Source organism: Anabas testudineus, chromosome 21 (assembly GCF_900324465.2).
Source record: "Anabas testudineus chromosome 21, fAnaTes1.2, whole genome shotgun sequence".
In the NCBI taxonomy this organism is placed as follows: Eukaryota; Metazoa; Chordata; class Actinopteri; order Anabantiformes; family Anabantidae; genus Anabas; species Anabas testudineus.
The window spans coordinates 17583725-17599843 of NC_046629.1; the positions used below are offsets into that span (position 1 = coordinate 17583725).

Sequence of the window (16119 nt, forward strand, 5' to 3'; positions counted from 1 at the left end):
AGGGGTACATCAAAAAAAGAGAAAGCTGGGAAATGAGAATAAAAGCATTACTGAGAGAGATGTGAATGTGTTGGTTACTTTATTGTAACAGTATAAACCCCATATCTTCTGCCTGAGGGCTAATTACAGGAACCCTGTTACATGATAAAAATCTTACTCCCGAACTGCTGAGTCAGCAGAGCAGGACCCGTTTACCAGTTCTCTCTGTGTAAGTAGTCCACCTCTCTTATTTGCAAACACATTAGCACGCCAACTCCTGCTTTGGTTCTTAAAAGTGTTAGAAAATAGATGGGGATACAGTTTACTGGAAGACAGCTGGAAATCCCAACTGACTCATTATCCAAGTTATCCAGTCTTGCATAATCTTACTATAGTAATCCCCCGGTGAATGTTATACTGACTGTAACAATACTCCTCCTCAGGCAAATAACCCTCAACCCTGTCCATTCTTATAGCATGGTTGTTCTCTCTGTGTGAAAACTGGTAGAAATTCCAATAACATTTGCTACTCATGCTTCTTCATGTGTTTCACATTTCTGTTATATTCATGGCATCTTCAGTGAGTGATTAGTCCCAGAATCTAAAACACCAGGGGCCTCATTTAGTTTGCCAAAAGACAACCCCATTTCCAAGAAATATACTTTTTTATTACGTAATTCAGAATAGCTCAACTATTTGTGAAAGGCTCAACAAACAAGTCACTTCGCTCCATGTTTTCAATCAGGAAGCACTGGCATTCAATATTATTAACTCCAGTCGTCCCAGCTGGAACCCAATTAACACAGGTCCTCAGGTGGAAACACAGAGAGTCAAAATTGTTCACACACTGAACAGAAGTTAAGGATAGATAGGTAAAGGTCAGTTCACTTGTTTTGAAACACTGGATCTACAAAGGCCTAGAGGTAGAGGAAAAGGATGAATGAGAACATTTGTTTGCTTTCCCCCCCTCATGCTGCCTGTAAAGGGTTTATATCGTCTGTGATGTTGATGAGAATGCTTCAGGTCAGACCAGAGACTCTCCTGCGTGCAGGGTTCAGGGCTTAAACCTCGCCATGCCTCTCTTGTGTATAATTTTAACTAGTAAACAGCTTTTTAAAAATGTTTTTCCCCTCAATGATTTGGTGCATTTATGCTGTAAATAGTAAATGATTTTACTGTTTACTAAGTTCTTCATCAGTTACATTTCAGCTTTGGTTTAATTTACTACGTGACACTGAGGAAAATCCCAGTATTTTAAATTGGTCGTGTATTCGATTGGCTTTTGTGTAATGTTTGAAGGTAAAGTTAGGGTTAAGATGTAAGATACTTAAGAAAGCCTTGCATTTGATGGCAGCAACATCTCATATACTAGAACGAGCACCATTCTCAAACCTTTGAGCTATAGAGACAAGTGAAGGATTACTTTACCATTTCAGCACCATCAACATGCACTTAATAGAAGCACCAGTGCATTTTGTAACTCCTGTTTTCAAAGTGCTGTATGAATAAATTATCAGTCTGTGGACCAAATCAACAGTCTCTCCGTTGCCAGCTCAGAGTGACCTAGATACGTGTTGTGCAAACACCAAAAACATCAAGAATTATCCCATGTCACACAAAGTCCATTTGTCAGTAAGGAAATGAATTTGCTTGCAGAACAATCCCAACACCTGCCACCCACATAGCATTAGGTTACAGAAACACCTGTAGACCATTGACAGGGGTTTCTTTCACCTGGCTATCACCTGTCTCTGGAAATCTTTCTGTACAATTCAAATCACACCTATGTTGGAGTTATTCGAGTCATATGTAAGGATTACCTGTGTTTGGTATTTTGGTTTAATATCTCTTCCTCTGTTGCTTCAGTGTTGGTGGGCAGCTGTGAATGTTTGAGAAAATGAGTAGGTGTGTCTGGAGCCCTGATTCTGTCAATCAGCACAATCTGACAGCAAGATTAGATTTCCTGTTTGCGTCACAGGAATTATGCTGAGAACTGCAGAGCCAAGCGTCAGGGCAACCGTGTTGAGACAAAGTTAGTGTTGAACTTTCAAATAGCATGTTTTTTTCACTGTAGATATCCTGCAACACGTGTAGTACTACTGAAGAGCATGGCATAACTTTACAGTACATAACTATCTGAAAATAAATTTATCCATGATGTTGATCTGTTCTAGAAGAAAAAGTGAATTTCCACAACGCATGAAGTCTCACAAAACAATGTCATTTTGTGAGATGAACATTATTTTTTAAATAACACGTTACAATAGAATGTGTTTTCACTGTTGCATCCTGTTGCCATATTGCATTATTTACTTTAGTTTTTGGCGCACTTTAGAAAACATCCCTGTTCTCTTATTTGGTATGTCATTGTATCTCACGATGTGCAAAGACTACAGGTGTTTTATTTACTCAGAGAATCCTACAAACCACTCAAAACTTCTCATTAATTTTGGCAAAACCCAGATTCACATTCACGTTACTAGTGAACCTCACTGATCTCAGTTGTCATGGACTTAATGGACTAACACTAAAACGTATTTTCGTGTTGCGTATTTCAAGCAGTTGTCAGTGTGATACTGTCTTTAAGGGTTTCTTTTATCTGGAGTGGGGACAGTATCATTCTAATAATTTCTAATTAGCACTGGACAATAAGTGTTTTCATTAACTGTTGAGCAGAGGAATTTATACATTTACCATAATGAAGGTAATGATAAAGTTCAGGGGTCACCAGTCATTTTGAGGAAATAATGATTGTCAAAACCTGAATGAAAATCTACCCAGTGGCTCAACAGACTGATCAGTGACATTTGATGAACCCTGGGTTCATATTCATCTACACAATGTTCTTCCAGGTTTTTTTGAATTGCAGACAGCTACATATTAATTTATCTACACTACTGTTATTCCGTTTCTTTCTTTCTCTCTCTCTCTCTCTCTCTCCTACTATCTCACTCACACATATGCATGCACACAGGCTGCATTAGACCAAAATAAATCTGAAGGTTCTCAGTAGAACATCAAGTTTGAGAACCGAATTCAGTGGTTCTTTGTTGCTATTGAGAAAAGTCTAATACTGGTTTAATGGTCAGTACTTTGCTGATTAATTAAAATAAAAACTAAAATACTGCAAAGAAGGAATAGAAACAAAAAAAGCCAAATGACCATAATTAAAAAGTATAAAGTATAAAAACACAAGATAAAATCCGATAATAACTCGTTTTCTTTCCTTCCTTATTTCATTCTATTTTCTTATTTCTTCAAGGAGGCATTTACTGATTTAAGTGTTGCCATTTGAAAATGAAAATGAGTTGGCTGCCAAAAATAATGATGACAATTAAAGTAGGCCTAAGCCACATAAAAACAAAGTCAGAGCATTTTAATAGAATGTGATTATTTTTGAAATACTCATTAAATAGACCTTAAAAAGGAGCTGGACTTTTTTTTGTGTTAGTCTCTGTAGGTTGCAACACTGTAATTCTGTATAAGACAAAACTAATGAACTGTACAGAATCTATAAAATATGTGTATGAACTGTCATAATTATGCGATTTGGTGGTTAAATTACAGTCCAATACAGCAGCGCCTGTACATACTGGCTGGAAATGGCTGTGTACCGTCCCAATGATTAACACTCACTGACTGGACAAGTATGCAGTGAGGAAAAACTTTTTTATTTATTCATATCCCTTGCAGCTTTTCTTTATATCATTCATATTTCAGTTTACGTTCCAGCCAAAGTGGCCAAATCTAGATACTTCATCCTACTGAGTTATGCTAGATGTGAGGAAAATATAGCACCAAATCAAATGCAGCCACACAATTTAAAAACACATGATCGTTCATGTGTTTCACTTCTGTTCCTTCAGCATTTGAAAAAGATGTGTCCCATATGGTGCCTCGTGTGAGATGAAACATGCCATTTATCCAGATGATTGCCAAATCCTTCTTTGCCACCATATGCCTTCACTGTCATGGTTGCTAAATTAATTGCAATAAATCTTTGGTGCATTCTCTGTGCAGTGACGGGTGATGGTGGTATTAAGTTGGGTTTAACATGGAAGAATGTTTGAGTTCGGAGAAGAAGCTGTAAATTAGCTCTCATAATGATTAATTATGGAGTTTAATGCTAAATCACACCAAGCTGTGGATGTGAACTATCCCCTGTATGGATTATCAAAGGTCAAATTCCCCCAAGCTACTGAATAGGTTCAAGATAGATGCTGATGATACTACAGTGGTGGGTCTCATCCACAACAATGACGACAGGGACTGCCGACAGGAGCAGCTGGTGGACTCGTGTGGGAGAAACAACCTCTTCCTGAATGTCAAAGAAAAAAAAAAAGGAGATCCTTGTGGATTTCAGGAAGAGCCAGCCATGCCACTCCCTGCTGCTCATCAACAACACACTAGTAGAGGTGGTGAGGAGCAGTTCCTGGGGCGGCACATCACAGACAGATTAACCTGGACTGAGAACACTGCGTCTCTGGTGACACAAACTCATGAGCACAATGAGAAGATCACACCTCCCCTCTCCCATCCGTACCACTTTCTACAGAAGCACCATAGAGAGCATTTTGATAAACTGCATCTCTGTGTGGTGCGATAGCTGTACAGCTGCAGACTGGAAATGCCTCCAGAGAGCGGTGAGGACAGCGTAGAAGATGACTGGGGCTTCTCTTCCTTCGATCCAGGAACACACACGGACGCAAACACAGCCTGTCTCGTGCACGCAGCATCATCAGCGACCTCTCACACCCACATCAAGGACTGTTCTCTCTGCAGGTCTCTGGTAGCAGGTTCAGCAGAACAGCCCAGTTCAGAAACAGTTTCATTCCACAGGCCATCAGAAACCTGAACTCAGTAAAGAATATTATGTGCAACATCCCACTCCTGTAAAAAACAATATGTACAATAAAGAAATGGATGGTGCAATTTCGTAGCTCATCTCCTACTACATATTTTTACACTTTTATGTTATTTTTATCTTGCACAGTATTTACATTGTGTCTATTAGTGACCAACATCCCAATATCTCTTGGTATGAACTTACTGCAAACTGACAAATATGTAAATGTTACAGTGCTGCCTGGGTGAACTGCTGAATGTAATGTAATCATAGTGGCCTTTCAGATATGATATGCTGAACACACACACACACACACACACACACACACTGCTCACACATCTCCACCAACCCTATTTGTTTGATTTCTAAAAAGAACAGCACTTACCCTCTTGTCAGCTGTTAGTTGGTGATGTTACAGCTTCAGCAAATCTACCCTGATCATCCACCGAGAAATAGCTCCACATACACTTAATTGTCTCTCTCTCTCTGTAAAAGGTGTATTTATGTCAATTTTGACCACTTTTAGCCAGAACCTGGTCCTTTCAGGATCTGTCAAGGGTGTTAATCTGTTCAACAATTTTTACCCACTAATTATTGAAAATAAGATGGATAAATACAAACACGGACCACATTTAGTGTCATACTTAACAAACAGGGAACAGAACTGTAGAGTCGCTCTGAGACGTCCCACACGCACAAATATAATCCAAAGTAGTTTTTTGTGTCCCAAAACCACAGACTTGAAAAATACTCTGGGGTTACAACAACAAATAAAATCATGACTGATACCAGATCAGCTCTTAAAATGAGCAGTATGTCAAGAGTTGGTTCTAATGTTTTGGCTCCTTCATTCAGTTTGAATATAATGACCATAACATTAGAAACACTTTTAATATAATTATCAGTAATAAACATGTAGAAGAAATATGACCTGTCTGAAAGTTTGAAGGTTTAAACAGTGAAATTATAACCTTGTATTAGTAGAATTCATTGTAGAGCTGCTGTATTGGATTACATTCGATGTAATATACTGTATATGTTTCATGCTGTCATCACCAAACGATTCATATAATAAATAAAAAGTGTTTTGAGATAATATCAAAAGTATCAAACTGCACAATCAGGTATGATAGTTTTATTTGTCACCTGCATAGTACAGTGAGGACATCCTTTCTGGAGAGCTATCCAGAAACAACGCTTGTTGTCTGCCCCTACTGAGCCTTGTTAACACAGCTTAGTGTGCATGGTTTGATATGTTAAATGGGACACTGACAATCAGGGCAATCAAGTGATAGCAGGAGCCAGGTGCTAAATAAATAGAAGGGTAATACATCATCACATGGTTTTACACTGCATGAGATGAAGGATTCCTGATCTACAAACTTATGCACCCATAACATCTACTCAAATACCGTGTCCCCGTGGAGCCAGAACTGCAAATGTGGAGTCAAAAAAGGAGAACACAGGAGAAGAGAGAGATAAAGAGTAAGGATGGAGCTGACAGGCAGCACTCTAAAAGGAAAAAAAAAATAGATGTGTTCGTGAACCAGCGACGTGCATCATATTATCACAACTACATCCCCCTGGAGATCTGAGGTACTTACATGTCACTCTTCACTTTATTCCACGCTGCTTCATAGCTCTACTGCAGCATACTGTAATTCCGAAGACTTTTTTTTTTTTTGCATTATACTTATTAGACAGCCTCAGTGACCTATTTTACAGATTAACATTTTACATATGAAGTTACAAATTAGAATGCATGTTTATTTACTGCAGATCGAAACGGTATAGAAAATAGTCTTAGCACCACTTCAAACAGCTGCAACAGTGAATGCATCGCCAATAATAAACAGTATAATGCAGTAGCTGGCCCTTTTAGCTGCAAGCAGGTGGCTTGAATCATGTTTTTATGACTGTTAAGACATTAAGGGGTGAATCTCCATGAAGCTTGGTGTCATGACCGTACAGGCTGAATACAGAAATCTACACAATGAACAGCCCAGAACAAGACAGGCATCCAAACTCTGTGGGTTTTTAAAATGAAACTATTCACATTTGCATTGACAGATCCCCAAAGACGAGAAGCACAATGTAGAGTTTTACCTGTTCGTTTAAGCCCACAGCTCCAGAGACACAGACGTGCATCGAGTTCTATGAATCTGAGGAGTCATGGACAAGAATTGCAATTATCTTATACCCATGCTACCAGGGCACAAAATTGAACTGAACTCCCTGTGACCGTCACCCCTCATTCCTCTCACAGCAGAAAGGGTCAGGAGCTTTGGCACCTCCCACCATGCTGTGTGGCTCAAATAACACAGAGTCTGCATGAAAAAAAACACTAACATATCATTTCCTCAACATCTGCTAACACAGCAGGCTTTTGCCTCCTGTAAGCTGGCAGGGCCTCGTGCGACTGACATGAAGTGGATTTAAACCAATAGTGAGATTATTGCTGCGGCCAGACAGAGCTTGGACTGCCAATTGTGACTATGGTACATAGAGGCGAACCGCTGTTTATTATCTGCCAGATGCCTCACATGCTCTTCTACTTGAGGCCACCTTACAATGTTCCAGATCGGGCCACAGGCAGGCGGACAGCAAGAGACCAATTTGGCACTGAGGAATGAAGAGATGAATATGAGCCTTGAGCTGCTTTTTTTTTATTCTGCTCAGATGAATACACTTGCAGAGTTCACTTGGCTCACCTAATGTTTTGGCCACCCAATTTACATACTGGAAATGAGAGGCCTGAAACATTAGAAACACCTCTTAGCGTGATGCACTCCAGTTCGACTCCACCACCTACTAAACGTGTAGTAGAATTATTATAACCTTGTAAAAGTTGAATTCATTGCTGAGCTGCTGCGTTGGATCACATTAGATTGTACAGATGTACCCTATAAAGTGGCCAGTGAGTGTATATCCATCCCATGTAATGGTCCATAGTGGTTGTCAGTCTGTGACTAACAAGTCAGATGTGTCCACTCTGTACAAATCTTTGCCACGCTGCAGCAGAACAAATAAGGTGTACCAACACCTTGGTTCCAGTCCACCTCTTTCATTTCCTACTCATAGAGGGGACAATTGTTCTATTACATACCCCACCTACGTCCTCTACTTTTCCTCTCTAATTCAGCCTATGGGAGAGTCAGTCTGCTGGGACGAAGAGGATAAATAGAGATGTGGAGACAGAGGCTATTTTCAAATGCAAACCTTGGTTAATGACTATTGAAAAGATCTTGTTGGGTTTAAATTGGTATTCTGCTAAATCTGTATGTCTCTGCTGATTAGGTGGAGGCAAAATACTACATTCATACATGGCCACTTACTGTACTACAGGAAAAAATTGAATAGCTGTGCTCAAATTGTCTTTCATGTCTAAAATTTCTTTGTAGTCACTTCAGTCCATGGGTAGTTTAATTTCACCGGTGAGATTTAACTGGCGATGTAGCACAGAGAGAAGTGCTGTTACTATGGTTACGTGTAGTTTTTTTATGTGTTGCACACTGATTTAAGGCAGCAGTTAAACTGTTCACTGGAATGTATTTAAAGTTTGGGAGACACCTGCAGGCAAAAACCAACAAAACAAAACAAGACACTGCAGATATTCCAACTTTTTTGTTTCGGAGGAGAAGCTTGTTCCAAAGTCTGTAAGTAATAGTTTTACATTATCCAGCTGTAGTACATAATATTGTGAAAAGATTCAGGGAAGCCTGGGAAGAGTGGACCAAAAGTCAGTGTCCACAGCATTAAAAAATTTGCATATGTGTGATATGTGTGGCACCATTAATGCAGAGATGTACACCGAGAAACATATGCTGCCATCAATGCTGAGTGTTTTCCCAGGAAGTCAGGGGATATTTCAGCCGAGGCTCATTTTGCACATTCTACAACAGCTTCGTAGACACACAGTGCCTGTGCTTGACTGTCCAGCCTGCATTCCAGATCTGTTGTCTATTGAAAATGCATGGTGCATCACAAAGAGGAGAATCAGACAACGGCGTCCACGGACTGTTGAGCAGCTGAGGTTTTGTATCCAGCAAAGATGGGCAAATATTCCTCTAACAAACTGCAACATTTAGTATCCTCAGTTCCCAGGTGGTTTAAAAGTGTAATTTAAAGGGAAGAGGAAGTAACACAGTGGTAAACATGCACGTTTCAGGCATCACAAACTCTACATTTGCTTAAATTAACAAAATGAATTTAAGATATGTGTATTCTGAACATGCTTTTTGTCTCTTTCATTTGTAAAAGTTTGCAAGAAAAATAATTAGATCAGGAAAAAGCTACTTTGTAGAACTATTTGTAAATTGGCACAAAGAATGAAATAACTTCTCCAGCTCTTGTATTTCGTGACCAGCAATTATGCATAAAAGGTTAATTAATGCAAACATTTATGTAATGCCAAGGAAATACTGCCAACTGTGAAGTTCCCAAGGGCCACTCAAAGACTACTTACCATTTATTGTTTTCTGCTACTTTTGTCTTTTGTTTCTTTTGTTCTCCTCTAAGGTATAGTCAATAGAGGTGTCAAAGTGTCTGAATTAAGGGGATGAAACGTGCAGCATGCGGTCTTTAATGCTGTATGCTGCCACAATCAAGGACCAGAAGCAGAAACATAAAAGCTGCCAAAGAAAGAGTGGACCCTCCCACAAATGTATTGGCCAAGCATGGTGGAAGTGCAGCATTCACTATAGGGATTACAATTCAGCCCCATTTCCCTTCCTTAATCCGCTCATTACTCAGGGTTTGTGAGGACACAGAATATCCTCCCTGTTGGGTCGTCTCTGCTGCATGTAAATACTACTACTTGTTGACCAATGTTTGTAGGGCAAAACACATCCATTCTTAGGTAAACAGCCCTCCAGAATGAGATAAATGGGAGTGTGTGGTAAGGCTTCAGATACTTGCAGGACAGAGCAGATTTTCTAAAATGTTTGGCAGTAAAACTAATTCATGTACCTTGCCACTTCTCCAAGGTCAGCATGTCTACAGTGTATTCCACTCCCCCATCTCCAGATATATGGTCTTGATTCTCTTTATTGTGTGTTTTTATAGCATTGTGAAAATTATACTGGCAACAGTCATGCCTCTAAAACATTAGCAAAACAAAAATGGACGGTTTGGTGATTACTGACCTTTGCAGTTCTAAAAATGTTCTGCTTTCAGGCAAAAGCCCCCATCAAGACTTGAATGATGTCTTTTAAGAATAAACCATTTAAACACATGGCTGGCAACTCCACACTGTATATTTTGTGTTGATCATCAACTGTTAACATGTTATCATAACTAAAATGTTGAACGTGCCAAACATTATACTCCATTTGCTATCCATCAGCAGTTCCATCCTTACAGTTCTCAGTGTGAACATATTAGCATGCTGACTTTAGCATTAAACTCAAGGTCCGACTGTGTAAGCATGGCTGTATACACTAACAGTCCTGTTTTAACCATGAGCTGGGTTTTAGTCATGTAGCTACAGGAGTATGTCGTGTTGTGAGTCAGGTAAGATATGATGTAATTCAAGTTTGCAGTTGTGTCCATCAGGCCATTCCTCTTGTCTGAGTTAAGTCTTACAGTCTCTTTCCCACTCACCGCACATGGAGCGATAAGCAGCTTTCCTCGGCACAGGCTGTAGCATGAGTATGCACGACGTGTTGTTTATAATGTGAATACGACTCCTGCTGTTATTGATTCTGTCCGAGAGATGAGCCCTCTGGGTTTTTCTGATGTTTATGCAAGAGAATGGTGATGCTTGCTAAGTGGAAAAGAGACAGAAAATCAATAGGCAAGGTGAAGGGAGGGGAGTGCCAGCCATTTCTTAGTTCAGGACTTGTTTTCAAATGTCTGTTTTTCTCCTCTTTTGATGCACTTTAGGGGCTGAGTGAGTGGGCCAGAAGGCCTTTCCTTTCCTCATTTTTTTCCACTGCTGCTTAGTTCTACCACTCCTGAGCTGGAGGTCTTCATCAGAGGAAGACTTTTGTACAGTGAATTTTAATGTGCTGCATCTGCTTCCTAGTCCTAACATCGCAGAACACTCTTCCTAATTTATTCTGCATATGATGTATACATGCACGGGTCATTAGGGTATGTTTACAAATTCATCCGGCCACTTAAAATCAGTGTCAACATAATAATTTACCCATTTAAAATACAAAGCTAATTTCTAAAAAAGATATTATCAGTTTACCTAGTAATATCAATGGCACTAAAGTGGATACTTAAGGTTAAAAAACATTAAAAAAAAAATACTGTATTAGCAGAAAGTTAAATAGGGGGGCTAGTGGCTCAGTGGTCGGGTTGGGATACAGAAGGCAGTGAGTTTACATCCTACCCCACAAGGTGTGACCCGACCCTGGTGCAGGTCCGAAGCATTGATAAAAATTGGAGGGTTGCGGCAGGAAGGACATCCGGTGTAAAAATGTGCCAAATCAACACCCGGAATATGTTCTGCTGTGGCGACCCGTGAAGGGAGAGGCCAAAGCCATTGACTATTAGTAGAAAGTAAAATTTGAAACATCCTCCTGGTGCTGGAAATAAAGTGTCAGTAGTTCTATTAGAAATTATTAATACAACAGCTGGAGACATGTCTTGAGGGCAGAGTGCTTTCAACTGAATTATTTTGCAAGGTGTTTGTAAAGAAAAAAAGGTGGCTGCCAGAAAGTTTAAATATTCATCGTCATGGTAAACTGTAGGCAATTAAAGTTGTCAGAGGTAAAGTAAAAATCTTGAATGTATGCAGAGAAGTAGCTCAACAGCACTTTAAGCACTCAAAATGATTAAACTCTTTGCAACTTTCTGCTGTTTGTAATGAACAAATCAAATAAGAACAATTTCATAGCTCAACACAACTAATGTTCAAGTGGTTTCTCCAAAGTCAACACAAAATGTAGCCTTTAATGACCACTGTAGTTTTAAAATGATTCAACCACTTCATGGCAAGTGTCTTCAGTACTTGGTAGAACACTCTTTTGCTATAATGATCAGCAAAAATGATGCCTAGCTATTATAGACACCAGTCTCTGTCAGCATTTCTGATGAATTTTGTCTAATTCCTCATGGGTAATGGCCTTCAGTTCACTAATATTAATGGACTTAACCACTGCCTAGAGTGGTGTGCTGCAACTGTCTTCCTCAACTCCAACTAGAAATTATTCTATTGAAGTCAAGTGACTATGATGACCACTCTAGAATTTTCCAGGACTTATTCTGCAACCCAGTCTTGGACTTTGGATTTTGTTGAGAAGCTGGGTATCATTGGACCTTCCAACAACAGACTGTGACATTTTCACATGGGACGTCCTGATACTTGAATGACCCCATCTTGCCTTCCACATACTGTGGGTTTACAGTGCCAAAAGAAGCAAAACAGCCCCAGAGCATCATAGAGCCACCCCCATGGATTATGGTTGTATGCTTCATTTTTTTCCCTCCAGACTGTCAGTGTCACTAGAAAACATTGTTTTCACTAGAAAACATTGTTTCTAGTGACACTGTTCTCTTTTTGTATTATTTTCTTTTTTGGTGAGATGAAATTTTAACAATTCTTTGACTTTGCTACATTTCTAACATGCAATCAAACAGGACATTTAACCCTTAACTGTTTTATGAATTTGATGTGTTCTGTGTCAAGCACACCTGGTGCAACTTATCAGTAATGGATTAGTTGCATCACATGTGACTGAGATGACACCTGATTTGTATATCTTAGGAGGGATTCTATTTATGCAGATTAATTTTGAGATGGTAGTAGTCATTAGAAGTTGCATTCTGTGTTGAATTTGAAAAAATTATTTAAAACATCAGGTGTATTGAGATATTTCAGTATGCCAATCTACCTAATTGGAGGCTGAATAGTTTTAATATCGTATATTGATATAGTGCCTACAGTAAATACGCCGTAGGTGTAATACTGCTTTCAGTATTTCATTGTCATCCTTTGCTGCTGAACAACTGTTAACAGTTCTAAAACATTTCATAGTTTGCAGACACTAACTGATAACTTGTACTAGAACTAGTACTAAAACATTGCTGTTTACATTATTATCTAGCTGTGAGATTTGAGGAGCTAATCAAAAAGTATTACAAAATTATTTTCCTAAAATAGTTTTTTTTGTTTAAAACTCAACTATAGCTGCTGAATTCATCTAACATACAGAGTCTGAAAGGTATGTGTTGCTAGATTTAGATAACCATAATACTTTTAATGTTCACTAAATCAATTACATTTTTTTAAACTAATCTATGTGGCAAAGAGTTCTAAAACTGAAAGACGTGAGATGTCTTTAGCAACCAAAGTCAACGCCTGCTTGGGAAAAAAAATGCACCCTGATTAACATCTTTCTTGTCATCGCTGTGCTTTGGAACCGTTATGCGTTACCAGATTTCTCACTGGTTCCCTCATTACTACAAGATCTACTGTGGTGGACAATTAAGGAAGCTGGAAACTGTGGCATCTGTTTGTAGCACCATCAAAATGTAGTGGGCTGGGTGTGCTGGCAGATCCAGCCGATTGTACAAGCAGATGGAGAAAGGGCAGGAGTGCCACTGCGTCATTTGGTTGCCATGGTGAGGAGTGTGGAGCAAGTGTGTGGAGAGACAGCTATTGTAAGTAAAGTGAAAGGAGACTGAATTATCATTCAGTAGGTGGCACTGATGCTGTGTCCCCACCACCAGGTAATGAATGGTGTTGGCCTTCTTGCACGCACAGGGAGGGCAATAATCTCCCATCAGCCACCTTCCTCTGCTCAGCAGGTAAACGACCTCACACTGCTGATTGACTTGTCAGGTCAATGTGTAACAACCCTGACAATACGATCTCTGACGATTTTAATACTTTTATTTTATGTGTACTATTACACTATACTCTTTTAATGTGAACTACTTTGGAGCATATTGTGTGATACTTAGTGGGAGATATGGTACGCTGTGATCTACTTTGACCAAAGGGACACAAAATGGAAATAAGCCCCCTTTATTCAATATCGATTTACATTTTATATAAAAATTACTTACATTTAATACATTTCTTCAAAATACAAGCAGCCAAACAACATACAAATCAAATACAAAATTATAAAATTTCTTATATTTATCATCTTCCTTTTCTGAAGTAACAGATGTGTTTTATAATAACTCTTAATAACCTTTTTTGTAGCTGTGGTAGATCTCTTCCTTGTCTACATTTTAATCCATCTGTTGACACAGGACCTAGAAAAATATGGTATTCAGTATCTGTCTTTTCAGTGTACAGTACAGGATCTGGGAATCTGATCGGAGAACATTCAAGGTGGGCTTCAATCTCTTTCACCAAAAGATAAGTTCATATGGTATATTACTGCAGAAAATGGGGTGAATGGAGGGTGACATCTGTGGAGAAAAACACAGAACATCTATGGAATTACACAGGGTGAGAAGACATTATGATGCTATGGCCTTTACTGGAAATCCAGTCAGTAGATCCAGCAGGAAACAAGAAAGACGCAACTTCAAAAACATCAAGCTTCACTGCTCAGCTGTGAAGCCCTGTGGTCCATAAATCACATGACATGAAAAAACATAAACAACAAACGAAAAAGCCTTAGAAACAACCCACATAATTCTTCTCTATGATACTTACATTTGTTAAGTAAAATTGAGCCAATCCTGCCTTCATTACCCTCACAAAACGACACGTGTCCATATTCCACTTAATCTAGAAACAGGTATGGATACAAATTTTAGCACTGCATTTAAGGTTTAAACTGTGCACAAGTGTGGCTTATGGTGTTAATAAAGTTTTTGCAAATCAGCAGCTTTACTTCAGTGTCATACAGTATACAGTATAGCGCTGTATATCTTATGTTTGACAAACATTAGAAAGCAAACAGTAAATGGAAAATAAAACTCTTCAGCACACCAACAAAGACATTATGCTGATGCTAAACCAGTAAAACCTAAGAGCCTCATAGGAAATAGAAAAATCATGTTTCCTCCTTCATATTATACATTGTACACTGTGGTAAAAAAGAAGTACAAAGTGTAAAGTTAGGCTATGCGGCGGTTTCATGAATTGTCCCCTCTAATTTCTTTGGGAGTAGCTCTCTCCTCTCGTCAATACTGATGACTGGCTTCCGGCAGTTTTGCCCGTCGATATAGATCTTTGCATACACAGGGTTGGAGTAGTTCATGGGCTGAATAGACAGAGAAGAAGAGGAAGGCAAGAAGAAAATGGTAAATATTCATATACAAAAATTAAAACAGTGAAGGCCTTAAAGCTGCCATTATACGTTTTGGGATCAGTGGAACAAGCGTAACGTTATAACCATTATAACTACTGCTGTTAGGGAACATTTTAATCAAATCCAACACACACACAGAACACCTACGCATGTCATTCATTTGAAGCTGTATTTTTGACACCTGAAGAATCAGAATTCAGCATTTACTCTTTTAGCTATTTACCAACTTTTGAGAACAACATGTTTTTACATGGTGTAGTGCAATAGTTCCACTTCTGTATGTTCACCATAGTATTTACATGCTTTATCAGAGTATGTTTAGGATAAGCAAACACCTGCTGCATTTGGAAAGGAGTTTGGTAAAGAAAGATAAAATGTCTGTGTCCAAGGACCTCTATTTTATATGAGAAAGCCCTTTGTTGACAAAAAAATAGTGGTTAGTACAGCTTTAAGTGAAGTCCACTGTGATTAACAAGATGTGAGTAAGTTGACAAAAGCGCCGTTCAGTCTAAAACAGTGCAAATAAAAGCACAACACTCATGCAAGTTAGTAGATGCACAGTAACAGATGGCAACAAGCAGGAAGTAGCCAGGTTAAACTAAGAGTCATGCAGGCAGAGTTTTCTATTAAAGTTAGCTTAAGAAGCCATTTGGAGGTCACATTAGGTGGATACAACTACTTCACGAAATGATGCAGAGAGTAGCCAAAGATGACCGTGCCCTTGACCGAATTTGGTTTTCAACATGAACATAAATGTCAACTTGTTTAAAATGTTTTAATATGCATCAATCATATTACCTTATTAAAATGTTTACCAGGTAACTACATGGTCATCACTGGCTGCCTGCACTATATATGAGGATACTTTTCCTCAGACACAAAGTGATATTTATAAGTCACCTGTCCAGGGATTACCTCCTTGGGCACAGAATTGATGCCCAAGGTGCAAGGGTCACTGGATTTTACACACCAGCCCTGCAACACAACAACATAAAAGAGAAAAAAGAGAGAGTTGTGGAATACAGAAACAAGTTTAGATTAAAGCCAGCACATCTCTGTAGGAAATAC

General features: G+C 39.0%; 1 protein-coding gene across 1 annotated transcript in view; it reads right to left on the bottom strand.

Annotated features, from left to right (window-relative positions):
- Nucleotides 1-13809: 13809 nt before the first annotated feature.
- Nucleotides 13810-16119, bottom strand: part of lrp1bb (low density lipoprotein receptor-related protein 1Bb) — a 176067-nt gene continuing 173757 nt past the window's right edge. Inside the window, 2 exon segments of the mRNA XM_026375678.1 lie at nucleotides 13810-15003; nucleotides 15952-16026. Coding sequence (XP_026231463.1) covers nucleotides 14863-15003; nucleotides 15952-16026 — 216 coding nt within the window. The 3' untranslated portion in view covers nucleotides 13810-14862.